This window comes from Coregonus lavaretus (genome assembly GCF_964263955.1).
Source record: "Coregonus lavaretus genome assembly, chromosome: 4".
Taxonomy (NCBI): domain Eukaryota; kingdom Metazoa; phylum Chordata; class Actinopteri; order Salmoniformes; family Salmonidae; genus Coregonus; species Coregonus lavaretus.
In genome coordinates this window covers 57689179-57706323 of record NC_139991.1, presented here as the reverse complement: position 1 = coordinate 57706323, position 17145 = coordinate 57689179, and the positions used below count along the sequence as shown (strand labels likewise).

The window sequence follows — 17145 nt, the reverse complement described above, 5'->3', positions numbered from 1 at the left end:
CGAGAGGAGAGAAACTTTATTCTACTGAAATACATCTAACCTGCAATTAAAACTTGAATAAAAATGCTGAAAACTCACAGAGTCATCTGTCTCGGGTGTTTCAGCGATCCCACTATCATAACTGGTCATCTGAGCAATTTCTATAGGTGCGGGACAGAGAGGAACAACGTCAGCATTTCATTCGACTTTGCCATTTCAGCATTTTCACCTTCAGACACAAAACAGTGCCCTTTGAATCCAGATGTCTTATCTATACCCCGACATTTAGTCAAAGCCTATAGGGAGTACTGTATATTAACACACATCAGTCTGTTGAGCGGAGTCTGAGAAATCCTAAAGGAGAGGAAATGAGGTGGAAACCAGAAGTGGCAGCAACACAAACACATGTCGGACATCCATTAAGAAAATCACAACTCCAGAACACTCCTGTGTGTGTGTCTTGCATGTACATGCGCATATGCACGTGTGTGTCCATCCCTTCCCATCAGCGCTGTATGAACAGCAGGAGCTAGCGAATCAGGAGGGGGTTGTTCGGTCGTCCAACACATTTCCAATGCAACTTAGCATCTTGTCCCTGCCTAGAAGGCTGCTTCCAGCGCTCCAGGCTACTGGGCAAGAAAAACACACAGGATAGGCCCAGGGGAAATGAGTCGAGAGACATTGGCCAATGAGGACGGAGGTTAGTGAGCCAGTCTGTGTGTCGATCTGTTTCAGCTCTATAGGGAGACCATTCGTTCCTAATTAGTCAGAATGAACACTGGGGTTTGAATGGAGAGAGGAGAGGCACATTAAATAATAATAATAATAATAATGCCATTTAGCAGACGCTTTTATCCAAAGCGACTTACAGTCATGCGTGCATACATTTTTTTTTTTTGTGTATGGGTGGTCCCGGGGCTCGAACCCACTACCTTGGCGTTACAAGCGCCGTGCTCTACCAGCTGAGCTACAGAGGACCAGAGGATGGCAGTCAGTTCAGTACATGACATTACTCCACACCACCTTTGTCTTAAAACTTCTCTAATCTTGTACAATATTAGCATTGCTAGAAAAGTTACCTGTAATGCTGATGCAATATTTTGGTCATTGGGTAGCTGGTACTTCTAGTATTAGTTCTTCTGTAGTAGTAATACAAGTCATTCATCTTCTCTAAAAACTGATTTTCTGCTCCGGCAATGCTTTCAAAACGTTAATAAAGACCGCAATATCCAAAACATAATTAGGATTTTTTCAATTATCATAGAAGTATTTTCTCTCAGTACATTACGGAGGGAGTTTCACAAGAAACATAACGTTAATTAAAATGTGAAATTATTTTCCGATGACTCCTCTCCTCCACTGAAACGAGATCAAGAAACCAATTTAGGCTGAAGTGTTCTGATGAAGCTGGTTGGGTGAAGTAGATTCACGATCATAAATCTTATCCTTATCATATTCTCATCAGGTCATCAATGTAGCGTTGACAGGTGCTTCGAGAACAAAGCGCGAGAAGTGATTGGATGCAATACAATGGCTGCGTTACGATTCTGTACCTTTCTCCAGAAGTTTGCACTCATTCACTACCCCTCATTCATTTAAAACAGGGTTCATACACATTTTGACAGATTGAATTTCATGACTTTTCACCACATTTCCATGACTAACAATTGACGGCATCTCTATTTACATTAAAAAACGTAAGCATATGTGGTATCGAAACAGAGGCTGCTCTCTGATCCCATGTACTATCTCCAGTCATTGTGCAAGGCACTTAACCCCCCACAAAGTAAAATACCTGTTAGGCAACTGTATAAAAAAACGTGGTCAACCCACAGTCTGGAGCAGTAGCGGTGCGTGGGTAAAATCACTACACATCTTTAATGATTTTTTTCATTGGCAAGATTAGAAAACTTAAGCATGACATGCCAGCAACCATTGCTGATACTACACATCCAAGTATATCTGACCAAATTATGAAAGTAAAGTGTTCCGTAAAGTGAGTGTGGAAGAGGTGAAATAATTATTGTTGTCTATCAACAATGACAAGCCACCGGGGTCTGACAACTTGGATGGAAAATTACTGAGGATAATAGTGGACGATATTGCCACTCCTATTTGCCATATTTTCAATTTAAGCCTTCTAGAATGTGTGTGCCCCCAGGCTTGGAGGGAAGCAAAAGTCATTCCGCTACCTAAGAATAGTAAAGCCCCCTTTACTGGCTCAAACAGCCGACCAATTAGCCTGTTACCAACCCTTAGTAAACTATTGGAAAAAATTGTGTTTGACCAGATACAATGCTATTTTACAGTAAACAAATTGACAACAAACTTTCAGCATTCTTATAGAGAAGGACATTCAACAAGCACAGCACTTACACAAATGACTGATGATTGGCTGAGAGAAATTGATGATAAAAAGATGGTGGGGGCTGTTTTGATAGACTTCAGTGTGGCTTTTGACATTATCGATCATAGTCTGCTGCTGGAAAAACGTATGTGTTATGGCTTTACTCCACCTGCTATATTGTGGATACAGAGTTACCTGTCTAACAGAGCACAGAGGGTGTTCTTTAATGGAAGCCTCTCCAACATAATCCAGGTAGAATCAGGAATTCCCCAGGGCAGCTGTCTAGGCCCATTACTTTTTTCAATCTTTACTAATGACATGCCACTGGCTTTGAGTAAAGCCAGTGTGTCTATGTATGCGGATGACTCAACACTATACATGTCAGCTACTACAGCGACTGAAATGACTGCAACACTTAAAGAGTTGCAGTTAGTTTCAGAGTGGGTGGCAAAGAATAAGTTAGTCCTAAATATTTCTAAAACTAAAAACACTGTATTTGGGACAAATAATTCACTAAACCCTAAACCTCAACTAAATCTTGTAATAAATAATGTGGAAATGTAGCAAGTTGAGGTGACTAAACTGCTTGGAGTAACCCTGGATTGTAAACTGTCATGGTCAAAACATATTGATACAACAGTAGCTAATATTAATGTCAATCTCTCCTGGCTCAAAGTGGAGGAGTGATTGACTTCATCACTACTTGTATTTATGAGCGGTATTGACATGTTGAATGCACCGAGCTGTCCGTTTGAACTACTGGTGCACAACTCGGTCACCCATGCATACCCCACAAGACATGCCACCAGAGGTCTCTTCACAGTCCCCAAGTCCAGAACAGACTATGGGAGGCGCACAGTACTACATAGAGCCATGACTACATGGAATTCTATTCCACATCAAGTAACTGATGCAAGTAGTAAATTTAGATTTAAAAAACACCTTATGGAAAAGCGGGGACTATGAAGCAACAAACATAGGTGCAGGCACATGCATACACACACAATAACATACGCACTACACACACACGTACACAGTGTGTTGTGAAATCTGTGAATGTATTGTAATGTTTTTAAAATTGTATGAACTGCCTTAATTTTGATGGACCCCAGGAAGAGTAGCTGCTGCCTTGGCAGCAGCTAATGGGGATCCATAATAAATAGAAATACTGGGGAAGCCAACCCAGAAAAAATCCTGTTAGTTCATATGCCTTGCAACCGTGATATATAGGCCTAAGGCTGAAACAATAAAATAAAAACAGTTACATGACCTACAGCATCGTCAAGCAAGTTAATGTTTGCAACATTTTCGCACTACTAAACAACTATTGATTTAGAAATACGGAGAGTTACCGCAAGTCGCAAAGAAAACAGAAGCTGCCTCCACTATTTCAACTTCAACATTACAAAATCATAAAATCATCTATGCTTAGTCTAATACAGTGACAACTAGGGTACCAAAAACTATTTAGTCCAATCAACGTAAGCTAAATATGATGTGGCTGTCCATGGTTCCGATTTGCGTGTGTGTGTGCGTGCATGCAAGTCGAAAAAACACAACTCACCCTACTTGTAGAGAAATGCCAACGGCAATGCCATCCTCCTCTCTTTCATGTTGACAATACGGTCTATGGCTCTGTCATACAGTACATGCTTAAATTTTTTGTTGTCCTAGGCTACCTGGCTAAAATGCTAGCCTAACTTCCTTTCATGTGCAACGTTAGCTAGTTAACATTAGCCTTCTACATCTAGCTACATATTGAACTTCCATCCTCTCAGGCCAGGGGCACAATGTATGAATTTATGGTTGGATCAGAATCGCCGCTACAATAATTGGCTTACGGAGAATTAAGTAAAACTACAAGTCCAAATCCCTATCTCCATCCATGGTTAATTTAGGAAAGGGCCAATTTTAGCTAGCTAGCTAGCCAGCCAGCCACCGGAGGACAACACAACGAGATGCAACAATTCAAGTTCTTTCTGTCAATGAGGTATTGCTCTCGATGTGATGTGATTGGAGTGAAGCCAAATCCAAACTATCTTCCCTTGACACTTTTTTTTTGGTGCGCTAGGACCATTCACAGTTGAGCTCACTCAGTTTAGCTCAACGCTGATTGGCTATTATTTTATTTAAAAAATTAATCAAGGGAGGCCAATAGCTAGCTGGCTTCCCTTGCATACAATGTCATACTCTTTTTGACTAGACCGCATCAGATAGATAGTCTACACATACAGAGACCGAGGGGCACTGCGTCGCTCGCTCGGATGCTTTCTCCGGTGAGATACATTCTGCCTCTTGCAAATTGAAGGGAAATTATACTTTTACATTTACGTCATTTAGCAGACGCTCTTATCCAGAGCGACTTACAAATTGGTGCATTCACCTTATGATAGCCAGTGGGACAACCACTTTTCAATATTCTATTTTTTTATTTTAAATATATTATGTTTTTTGTTTCTAGAGTATATTTTTAATTTCCATTTGTTTTATATATATATATACACAGTGGGGGAAAAAACTATTTAGTCAGCCACCAATTGTGCAAGTTCTCCCACTTAAAAAGATGAGAGGCCTGTAATTTTCATCATAGGTACACGTCAACTATGACAGACAAAATGAGAAAAGAAAATCCAGAAAATCACATTGTAGGATTTTTAATGAATTTATTTGCAAATTATGGTGGAAAATAATTATTTGGTCAATAACAAAAGTTTCTCAATACTTTGTTATATACCCTTTGTTGGCAAAGACACAGGTCAAACGTTTTCTGTAAGTCTTCACAAGGTTTTCACACACTGTTGCTGGTATTTTGGCCCATTGCTCCATGCAGATCTCCTCTAGAGCCACTCCTTCGTTGCCCGGGCGGTGTGTTTGGGATCATTGTCATGCTGAAAGACCCAGCCACGTTTCATCTTCAATGCCCTTGCTGATGGAAGGAGGTTTTCACTCAAAATCTCACGATACATGGCCCCATTCATTCTTTCCTTTACACGGATCAGTCGTCCTGGTCCCTTTGCAGAAAAACAGCCCCAAAGCATGATGTTTCCACCCCCATGCTTCACAGTAGGTATGGTGTTCTTTGGATGCAACTCAGCATTCTTTGTCCTCCAAACACGACGAGTTGAGTTTTTACCAAAAAGTTCTATTTTGGTTTCATCTGACCATATGACATTCTCCCAATCCTCTTCTGGATCATCCAAATGCACTCTAGCAAACTTCAGACGGGCCTGGACATGTACTGGCTTAAGCAGGGGGACACGTCTGGCACTGCAGGATTTGAGTCCCTGGCGGCGTAGTGTGTTACTGATGGTAGGCTTTGTTACTTTGGTCCCAGCTCTCTGCAGGTCATTCACTAGGTCCCCCCGTGTGGTTCTGGGATTTTTGCTCACCGTTCTTGTGATCATTTTGACCCCACGGGGTGAGATCTTGCGTGGAGCCCCAGATCGAGGGAGATTATCAGTGGTCTTGTATGTCTTCCATTTCCTAATAATTGCTCCCACAGTTGATTTCTTCAAACCAAGCTGCTTACCTATTGCAGATTCAGTCTTCCCAGCCTGGTGCAGGTCTACAATTTTGTTTCTGGTGTCCTTTGACAGCTCTTTGGTCTTGGCCATAGTGGAGTTTGGAGTGTGACTGTTTGAGGTTGTGGACAGGTGTCTTTTATACTGATAACAAGTTCAAACAGGTGCCATTAATACAGGTAAGGAGTGGAGGACAGAGGAGCCTCTTAAAGAAGAAGTTACAGGTCTGTGAGAGCCAGAAATTGTGCTTGTTTGTAGGTGACCAAATACTTATTTTCCACCATAATTTGCAAATAAATTCATTAAAAATCCTACAATGTGATTTTCTGGATTTTTTTTCTTCTCAATTTGTCTGTCATAGTTGACGTGTACCTATGATGACGTGTGCCTCTCGTCTTTTTAAGTGGGAGAAATTGCACAATTGGTGGCTGACTAAATACTTCTTTCCCCACTGTGTGTGTGTGTGTGTGTGTATATATATATATATATATATATATATATATATATATATATATATATATATATATATATATATATATATATATATATATATATTTTTGGGGGGGAGGGGGGTAGGGGGGGTAGGGGGGGTAGAAGGATTACTTTTATACTATCCCAGGTGTTCCTTAAAGAGGTAGGGTTTCAAGTGTGTCCGGAAGGTGGTCAGTGACTCCGCTGTTCTGGCGTCGTGAGGGAACTTGTTCCACCATTGGGGTGCCAGAGCAGCGAACTGTTTTGACTGTTTTGATTATGAAAGAGAGACGAAAAATTATTTTATATGTTTTTTTCTTGGTCAATCTTTTGGGGAAGCCTTGCTTCCCTTGGCATCCATGAATACACACCACTGGTCTGGAGAGCTACTGTGTGTGCAGCAGTGTAGGCTCCTCAGAGGAGGGAGGACCATCCTCCTCAGTTAATTTCATACAAATAAAAAGTGAAACATTTAAAAAGTTATCCTTTTTAGATAAAACTTTACAAAATCTATTCACCTCACCAATTAATTGATTAAAACACACTGTTTTGCAATGAAGGTCTACAGTAGCCTCAACAGCACTCTGAAGGGTAGCACTATGGTGTAGCCGGAGGACAGCTAGCTTCTGTCCTACTCTGGGTACATTGACTTCAATACAAAACCTAGGAGGCTCATAGTTCTCACCACCTTACATAGACTTGCACAGTAATTATTTTGTATTTTTGTATTTAAGGGTCCCCATTAGCTGTTGCCAAGGCAGCAGCTACTCTTCCTGGTGTCCAGCAACATTAAGGCAGTTATACACAATTTAAAATATTACATGACATTACATTTCATAACACTTTACCCAATACATTTAGTGTTTTCCCTCAGGACAATACTCCACTATCACATATTTACAATTCAACATCCATGTGTACGTGTGTGTAGAGTGCGTGTCTTATCATGTGTGTCTGTGCCAGTGTTTGTGTTTCTTCACAGTCCCACTGTTCCATAAGGTGTATTTTTATCTTTTTTTTAAATCAAATTTTACTGCTTGCATGAGTCACTTGATGTGGAATAGAGTTCCATGTAGTCATGGCTCTATGTAGTACTGCGCGCCTCCCATAGTCTGTTCTGGATTTGGGGAATGTGAAGAGACCTCTGGTGGCATGTCTTGTGGGGTATGCATGGGTGTGTTTTGTGGGGTATGCATGGGTGTTTTATGACAAGCATGAACTGACATATTGTCCACCCAATCAAAGGGTCAGATAATTAATCTAGTACTGAAAGCATAAGCTACAGCTAGCACTGCAGTGCATAAAATGTGCTGAGTAGTTGACTCAAATATAAATAATTTCTTCAAAAATGAAGGAGCGAGAGAGAAAGAGAGCTAGCTATATTTAGAGAAAAAAAAAACACTTTCACTTACTTAGTTAGCAAATTCAGCTAGCTAGTTTAGCCTACTCAAACACCCGGCTCAAACAGAGGGATACTTTGTTAGCTAGCTGGCTATGACTATCCAACATTGGAACCCTTCCAAGTCAAGGTAAGCTTTTGGTTTTATTAATTTATTGCCACCGTGGCCCGCCGGTGTAACAGCCAAACTGCTTACTGACTTACTGCATGATTGTAGCGGGTTTACTAACGCGTTAGTTCTAGTAGCTATGTTGACTTGACGTTAGCTAATATGGTGACAACGATATAGGCTGTGGGTAGCGGATATGAAGGCTTGGCTTGGCAAGGTTTTTTCGCCTGGTCACAGACAGCTGATGTGTTGTGCATTGAAGTCCACAAGCGAAAGGAAAAGTTGAGAGGAGGAGAGCGCGTAGATGCGAGAAGGAATACAACGAGCTGTTTGTATGTGGCTATGAAAGTGAACTGTTTGCGTGTGATCAGGGGTGTATTCATTCCACCGATTCTGTTGAAAAACGTTTCTTAAAGGGAAGCAAACGGAACGTTTAAAACTAGCTAGATGCTGCCATGAGTGTTCAAGACGGTATTGAATGTGTCAAGGTCTGTCACTTCAAATCTTTCTCTCGACCTGTGTGCACCTACATTGTAAACTTTTATTCATAGGCTAGATTGTAGCAACCGCATGATGGGTATAGGGAAAATTTGAGTATCATGTAGTAGCCTAAACCTATCGATGTTACATTGAACTGGGTGAATGGAATATGAATGACAGTCATCCAATATGCTGTAATAGAAATAAGGCCATGCTCATAAAATAAATAATCATCCTCCCTCATCTTAAATGGCACCGACCACCACTGGTGTGCAGGCTTTTGATAAAGCCCTGCTCAAACACATCAAAGCCAGTTTATCAAGGTTCAGTTGATCAGCTAATTTCTCAAATGTGGTTTGTTAGAGGGGGACAGGAATAAAAGCCTGAACACCCATTAGCTCTCCTGGAGGATGATTGACCACCCTTGCTGTATAACATTTGAACCAAATACATTTTATGCCTTTTGAAATAATTCGCTCATTCAATATATCAAAGATAAAAAAATATATCTTTGATATATTGAATGAGCGAATTATTTCAAAAGGCATTAAATATTTTTTGTTTGTAATGTTATGTAATCAAGGGCGTAATCAAGGGTGGTCAAGCTGGTGCAGCTTCTCATGCAGGTGATGTGCGCAATCACAGACTTGCTAAAGTGCATACCAATCCTGGCTTATCTGTTGATTTTTATTTAATTGATTTTTAAAAATTCAACTGTGCCTAAAACAATTACATTAAGAGAAATTATGAAATACATTTCCATGACTTTTCCAAAACGTTTCAGATTGGATCATTTTCCAAAACATTTTGAAATTCCATGACTTTTCCAGGATTTCCATGACTGTACGAATCCTGTTAAAAGCATTGGATTGGTGCAAGCATGGCTGGAGGGAGTTTCCACCATATTCCTCACACCAGCCCGTTCCTTTTAAATCAATGAGGGGGTGTGTACACTTTGGGAGAAGGGTGAACAATTGGAAAGTAGCCAGTGGCATCAGTAGAGCATGAATATCAAGGTTAGCACATCTTAGGTTTTACATCATGAAACAAAAGTTATTTTCTACATATTCAGAAACTTCTTGATTACTTGAATAATGCAGTCCACCACTGGAATTAGTTCATAGCCCTTGCAGCTTTCAGCAGAAAGCACTTGTTTCATTCTGAATGTGTGATGTTTGGTTGCACCTCCACTCATGATGGTTTAGGCACCGTCTACCTGCCCAACTCTTAAAAGGTCAAACCTGACATACCTTCCAGGGGGTCCCGTGTGAGCCCCAACTGGCTGATGATGTAGCGGGGGATGTCAGTCTTGATGCCTTGGCCCTCTTTGGCGTGACCCTCGGCAGCCTCCAACAGATGGTAGAACTCCTCTGGATCAAACTCCTGAGGAAAGGACAACACAGGGACACAGGTTTCACTACAACACTTCTGGAACTCTTAGTTTTAAGTTTCAATAGGAATTGTCTGAGTGCTGTTGGCTTTTCTTTGGGTTGACAGTGATGTCAATGTAACAATCAATAGCAGCAGCGAGAGGAGGATGTATTGCATCTGTATGGCTTGTCACCAGGTCGCAAGCCTCTTTATACAACAGAGACATGGATGTGATGTGTGTCAAATGCCTCACATACCTCTTCAAACCTAGTTTAGATAGAGCTACATGGACATTTGTGTAATTCTGATTAGCCATGGGACAGAAACATATTTAGTATTATTGCCCAGAGATTTGCCTAGTCACACCACATGGTCAGGAAAAACTCCTGGCCCTAATATAATTAGTGTAATATGTGTCAGTGAGAAGTCATTGCCATGTGCTTGGTAGCTAACTAGCAACATTCAGGCGAGACATACCAGGCATTCCAGGAGGCGCGCTGGCCTGGCGATGACGATGAGGATCTTCTTTACCAGCTCTTTGATGAAGTTCACCTCCTGGCTCTCCGACCGGGACGTGGACTATACACACACAGAACAAAACAGAACACACTCACTCAACATCTCATACAGACCTGTGAGCTTCTCAGTGCTCGGGACTGGAAGTACCATTAAGTAAGAGGGAGGGATTATCATAGCAAGCCTGCATGACGGGAGATGAAGCTGAGCAATACAGAACATTTATATTTGTAATAGTGCTTCAAAAATTACTTTGAATACCGTAGAGGTAAGAGAGCACTGTAAACCAAATCATTTTGGTGAAATAATCTGTTTGATTGTATCACAAAGTCTTATGCAGTAATGTGTACCGACATTGTAATTACACTGCGCTTATTACTATGGTAAAAGGTTGATGTATTTTAAAGTGGGGCAGGTACTCTTTATTGCTTCCTTTCCTCGTCTACTTTCCTTCATTATGCCAGATTATTAATATGGGAGTAGAGGACACAAGGAAAGGTAACCACTTTACACTATTGAGGTGCACCCATAGTGTCACCCACCTCCTGGAAGAGCCTCTCCAGTTTGTCGGTGAGCTCGCAGAAGTAGCGCGAGGTGACGTGGCCCAGGCGGCTCTTCTCCAGGCAGTCGCGGACCAGCTCGATGATCTGGTGGTGAGCAAACCCCAGCACACCGTCCGCCAGTGGCAGCACGCTCTCCGGGGAGCTGGTCCGGATGATCTCCTGGATCCTCTCCTCCATCTGGGCCGTGGCCTGGAGAGACATGGAGGGGTGGAAAGGGTTAGAAGGAGAGGACATGTTGGGTAAAAAGGTTTAAAGGTGGTAGAAAGTGGTGCAAAAGTGGTCAGGAGAGGGTAAAAAGTTTAGAAGTGGTTGAAAAATAGCAACTTTTGTCACTGTGTGTCACTGTGTGTAATAAACCTTATGATAACTAGATAACTAATGTAAAGCATACTGTGTTCATAATAAGTATATAGGTTATAGGTTGAGAGCTTTTGTGAAAGAGCAAAGTTAGAAAGATATGGCATATAGAAGCAAACCGGATGGACATCATGAAAATGATCGGAGAGGTTGAGGGTAGAGGAAGTTCAGGAGTAATTATTGTCAAATTGACTGTGTGCATAAAATGTATATATTATGTATAAGGTGAAGTAGAGGCCTAAGCATTGTTGTTCACTAGTTTACTTCAATTAGGGAAGGGGTGGTGGGGTTGGAAAGTAATAAAGGGAAATATATATTTTTAAAGGATATGTATATATGTATGTATGTATTTATATGTATGTATGTATGTGTGTATGTATGTGTGTGTATATATATATATGCAAGAAAAAAAACATATGGGGGATTGGAAGTGATGCAGACAATTGCATTGATGGAAGTTACAATCTATCTGCAATATCATCTTTTGCACATCTATCATTCCAGTGTTAATATGAAATTGTAACTATTTTGCACTATGGCCTATTTATTGCCTTACCTCCATAACTTACTACATTCGCACACACTGTATATATATTTTCTGTTGTATTTTTGACTTTTATGTTTTGTTTACCCCATATGTAACTCTGTGTTGTTGTTTTTATCGCACTGCTTTGCTTTATCTTGGCCAGGTCGCAGTTGTAAATGAGAACTTGTTCTCAACTGGCTTACATGGTTAAATAAAGGTGAAATAAAATAAAATATTTATAAAAATATAAAAATAATAATTGATACCAAATGACAAACGTTAAGGAGATAAGGCAATATTAGTTATACTCCTGTTGTCCCCTCACCTTAGGAAAGCGTTCCTTGTAGACATGGTTCATCATAATGATCTCATGATCACAACAGGATGGGGATCTTCCAGGGCTGCAAACGCATAAGAAAATAAAGGAATGATCAGTACTTATAACACATACTTTATCTTACATCAAAAATACATTGATACATGTAATATATGGTTGGACCAGGTCTCTCTTGAAAAATAGATTTTATCTCAATGAGACTAACCTGGATAAATAAAGGTTAAATAAAATAAATATATATATAGTATGAATCACATCTAATTTGAAAAATAATCACATAAAAGTACATATAAGGAGTGTCATTTTCAGCGACTGTTACACCCAGCATCCTTAAAAGGTGTGTGACCTTGCCGGGCCTCCATACATACCTGAGACTGCGTGAGCGGGGTCGCATGGGCGCTGTCCCCCTCCGTCGGTCGTCCCCGGCGATGCTCTCAGTGCAGAAGTGCTTGGAGAGAAAGTGCAGCTCGTCCGGCGTGGGCTGGAAGGGTAGCTGGTGCAGCTTCTCCTGTGATGAACAGGACGACTGGAAATGAAATGAATATACAATGAACAAGAAAATAAAAGAGAAAAAGAAGGAGGCTAACGCTTTGATTATGTTTTTGCACGAGAGAATGACTTATCAGGAGAGTTGCGTGTTTTTTCTGACTGTTGTGTTTATTTGATTGGGTAAATGTTGATTGCGGTTTTGATTCTCTTTTACAGCGTCTTGAAAATGAAGGACTGAAACTTATGGGTGCCAAAATGGTTGTGACGGTACAGTACATGAAAGCTAACAAATTACTGTAAACAATCCCCCTTTTCTTCTCATTACATTGTTCTCAAATCCAATCCAAATAGGGATCCAATTTAAAGTAAGCTGCAAACATAGCCTGGACAAACACAGTTGCTGGCATTAATCCCACTCTGTAGTAGTTCCTCCTAACCAGTCGTTCTCACCAGCCTCCGGCAACATGTTAAGTATTTATCAGCTCTAATTGATCGTCCTCATACAACATGGCCGTTAACAAACAACCCATTACTTTGTGTGCGACGGCTTGTTTACTTGGCTTGTGTACTCTGCCATGGGGCCTGTGTGTGGTGTCTGAGTTGACCATCTCCTGCCTGTGTGATTTTAGTTTGTCAGTAAACAGAGCAGAGTTATGTGTATGTGTATGTGCATGTGTATGTGCGTGTGCGTGTGCGTTTGTGCCAGGGCCATGTTTACTCCAAAACAAATCTGCTGGCCCTAAACACAGCGTCTGGTGGTATGAGTCAGCCTGCGAGACACTAGCGGGAGAATCTGATCACTATGGCACCCCTCATCTCTGACTACCAGTAGATTACAGTACAGTACTGGTGACTGAAGTACAGACTAGAGGATGTCCATCAAATGATCATTTCACATTGAAACATATTTTTTCGAATGATTCTTGAATATCCAGTGATTTGGTATAAGTATTTTTAGATTGAAAGGGTTTTCCATCAGTATACTGTATGTGAAGAGGTTTAGGTTTAACAACCTTTTTGGCATGGCTTTTAAAGAATCTAGCTAACACATACAATATATTCTGTTTTCATGTCCTTTAACAAATCGAGTGGTAAGGTATGGTACATACAGAGACAGTGGAGCTGGGTGTGTTGGTGCCATAGCCAGAGGAGGGCAGAGAGGCCAAAGACCAGCGTCGTCCATCAGTCCTGCTCAAACACACAAACAGACAGAGATAGAAAGAGACAGACGTCAGCATAAACTCAAAACCCATCCATAACCAATCAGCAATATGAGAACTGTAGTTAACAAAATATAAAAATAACTATGAATGATACTCAAAACAAGACTACTCAAAGCTCCAGGATTGTGAATAACAGATACCTACACTACATTTACATTTTAGTCATTTATCAGACGCTCTTATCCAGAGCGACTTACAGTTAGTGAGTACATTATTATTTTTTTGATTTTATTTTTTATACTGGCCCCCCATGGGAATCAAACACACAACCCTGGCGTTGCAAACGCCATGCTCTACCAACTGAGCTACCTCCCTGCCAGCCATTCCCTCCCCTACCCTGGACAACGCTGGGCCAATTGTGCGCCGCCCCATGGGTCACCCTGTCGCGGCCGGCTACGACAGAGCCTGGATTCGAACCACTGCGCCACTCGGGAGAGTACAAATGCACAACATTCTGGATGACCTTTGACCTATGTGCAGTACTGATCAGAGGTACACTACCAGTCAAAAGTTTGGACACCTACTCATTCAAGGGTTTTTATTTATTTTTACACATTGTAGAATAATAGTGAAGACATCAAAACTATGAAATAACACATATGGAATCATGTAGTAACCAAAATGTGTTAAACAAATCAATATTTTATATTTGAGATTCTTCAAATAGCCACCCTTTGACTTGATGACAGCTTTGCACACTCTTGGCATTCTCTCAACCAGCTTCATGAGCCAGTCACCTGGAATGCATTTCAATTAACAGGTGTGCCTTCTTAAAAGTTAATTTGTGGAATTTATTTCCTTCTTAATGCGTTTGAGCCAATCAGTTGTGTTGTGACAAGGTAGTGGGGTATACAGAAGATAGCCCTATTTGGTAAAAGACCAAGTCCATATTATGGCAAGAACAGCTCAAATAAGCAGTGCAGTCGGAAAAACCATCAAACGCTATGATGAAACTGGCTCTCATGAGGACCGCCACAGGAATGGAAGACCCAGAGTTACCTCTGCTGCAGAGGATAAGTTCATTAGAGTTATCAGCCTCAGACATTGCAGCCCAAATAAATGCTTCACAGAGTTCAAGTAACAGACACATCACAACATCAACTGTTCAGAGGGGACTGTGTGAATCAGGCCTTCATGGTCTAATTGCTGCAAAGAAACCACTACTAAAGGACACCAATAAGAAGAAGTGACCTGCATGGGCCAAGAAACACGAGCAATGGATATTAGACCGGTGGAAATGCGTCCTTTGGTCTGGAGTCCAAATTTGAGATTTTTGGTTCCAACCGCCGTGTCTTTGTGAGACGCGGTGTGGGTGAACGGATGATCTCCGCATGTGTATTTCCCACCGTAAAGCATGGAGGTGGTGGTGTTATGGTGTGGGGGTGCTTTGCTGGTGACACTGTCTGTGATTTATTTAGAATTAAGGCACACTTAACCAGAATGGCTACCACAGCATTCTGCAGTGATAAGCCATCCCATCTGGTTTGGCCTTAGTGGGACTATCATTTGTTTTTCAACAGGACAATGACCCAACACGCCTCCAGGCTGTGTAAGGGCTATTTTACCAAGAAGGAGAGTGATGGCCTCCACACCTGTCCACAACCTCAAACAGTCACACTCCAAACTCCACTATGGCCAAGACCAAAGAGCTGTCAAAGGACACCAGAAACAAAATTGTAGACCTGCACCAGGCTGGGAAGACTGAATCTGCAATAGGTAAGCAGCTTGGTTTGAAGAAATCAACTGTGGGAGCAATTATTAGGAAATGGAAGACATACAAGACCACTGATAATCTCCCTCGATCTGGGGCTCCACGCAAGATCTCACCCCGTGGGGTCAAAATGATCACAAGAACGGTGAGCAAAAATCCCAGAACCACACAGGGGGACCTAGTGAATGACCTGCAGAGAGCTGGGACCAAAGTAACAAAGCCTACCATCAGTAACACACTACGCCGCCAGGGACTCAAATCCTGCAGTGCAGACGTGTCCCCCTGCTTAAGCCAGTACATGTCCAGGCCCGTCTGAAGTTTGCTAGAGTTCATTTGGATGATCCAGAAGAGGATTGGGAGAATGTCATATGATCAGATGAAACCAAAATAGAACTTTTTGGTAAAAACTCAACTCGTCGTGTTTGGAGGACAAAGAATGCTGAGTTGCATCCAAAGAACACCATACCTACTGTGAAGCATGGGGGTGGAAACATCATGCTTTGGGGCTGTTTTTCTGCAAAGGGACCAGGACGACTGATCCGTGTAAAGGAAAGAATGAATGGGGCCATGTATCGTGAGATTTTGAGTGAAAACCTCCTTCCATCAGCAAGGGCATTGAAGATGAAACGTGGCTGGGTCTTTCAGCATGACAATGATCCCAAACACACCGCCCGGGCAACGAAGGAGTGGCTTCGTAAGAAGCATTTCAAGGTCCTGGAGTGGCCTAGCCAGTCTCCAGATCTCAACCCCATAGAAAATCTTTGGAGGGAGTTGAAAGTCCGTGTTGCCCAGCGACAGCCCCAAAACATCACTGCTCTAGAGGAGATCTGCATGGAGGAATGGGCCAAAATACCAGCAACAGTGTGTGAAAACCTTGTGAAGACTTACAGAAAACGTTTGACCTGTGTCATTGCCAACAAAGGGTATATAACAAAGTATTGAGAAACTTTTGTTATTGACCAAATACTTATTTTCCACCATAATTTGCAAATAAATTCATTAAAAATCCTACAATGTGATTTTCTGGATTTTTTTCCTCATTTTGTCTGTCATAGTTGACGTGTACCTATGATGAAAATTACAGGCCTCTCTCATCTTTTTAAGTGGGAGAACTTGCACAATTGGTGGCTGACTAAAAACTTTTTTCCCCCACTGTATGTGGGAACTCCTTCAAGACTGTTGGAAAAGCATTCCAGGTGAAGCTGGATGAGAGAATGCCAAGAGTGTGCAAAGCTGTCATCAAGGCAAAGGGTGGCTATTTGAAGAATCTCAAATATAAAATATATTTTGATTTGTTTAACACTTTTTTGGTTACTACATGATTCCATATGCGTTATTTAATAGTTTTGAGGTCTTCACTATTATTCTACAATGTAAAAAATAGTAAAAATAAAGAAAAACCCTTGAATGAGTAGGTGTCCCCAAACTTTTGACTGGTAATGTAGGTCATATGCAACCTTTACCTTTCTGGCGGAATAGATTGAAAATACTCTGCTTTTCAATAGCCTACTGCAGCATTTACATTGGATTACATTGTAGTAATTTAGCAGACACTTTTATCCAGAGCGACTTACAGTAGTCAATGCATACATTTTTGTACTGGTCCCCCGTGGGAATCGAACCTACACAGAACACACAGTTTCCTTGATCTCTGCTACCTGCCACCCACACCTACCTAGTAGTGAGATGTCTTCGTTGCACTAACCAATAACACTGAACAATGATACAAACTCTGAGAGGAATAAC

At 41.3% G+C, this 17145-nt stretch overlaps 1 protein-coding gene across 6 annotated transcripts in view; it reads right to left on the bottom strand.

The window, feature by feature from the left end:
• The window catches only part of LOC311127968 (microtubule-associated serine/threonine-protein kinase 1-like), a 170814-nt gene that overhangs the window by 22237 nt on the left and 131432 nt on the right, over positions 1-17145 (bottom strand). For 5 of the 6 annotated variants that reach the window (XM_084159879.1, XM_084159880.1, XM_084159882.1 and 2 more), the window contains 7 exons: positions 13575-13653; positions 12345-12502; positions 11965-12040; positions 10736-10945; positions 10155-10256; positions 9557-9689; positions 79-140 (listed from right to left, as the gene is read on the bottom strand). In XM_084159879.1, the coding sequence (XP_084016005.1) occupies positions 79-140; positions 9557-9689; positions 10155-10256; positions 10736-10945; positions 11965-12040; positions 12345-12502; positions 13575-13653 (820 nt within the window). The remainder of the gene's footprint in view (positions 1-78; positions 141-9556; positions 9690-10154; positions 10257-10735; positions 10946-11964; positions 12041-12344; positions 12503-13574; positions 13654-17145) is intronic. The other variant, XM_084159881.1, reaches the window with a different exon arrangement.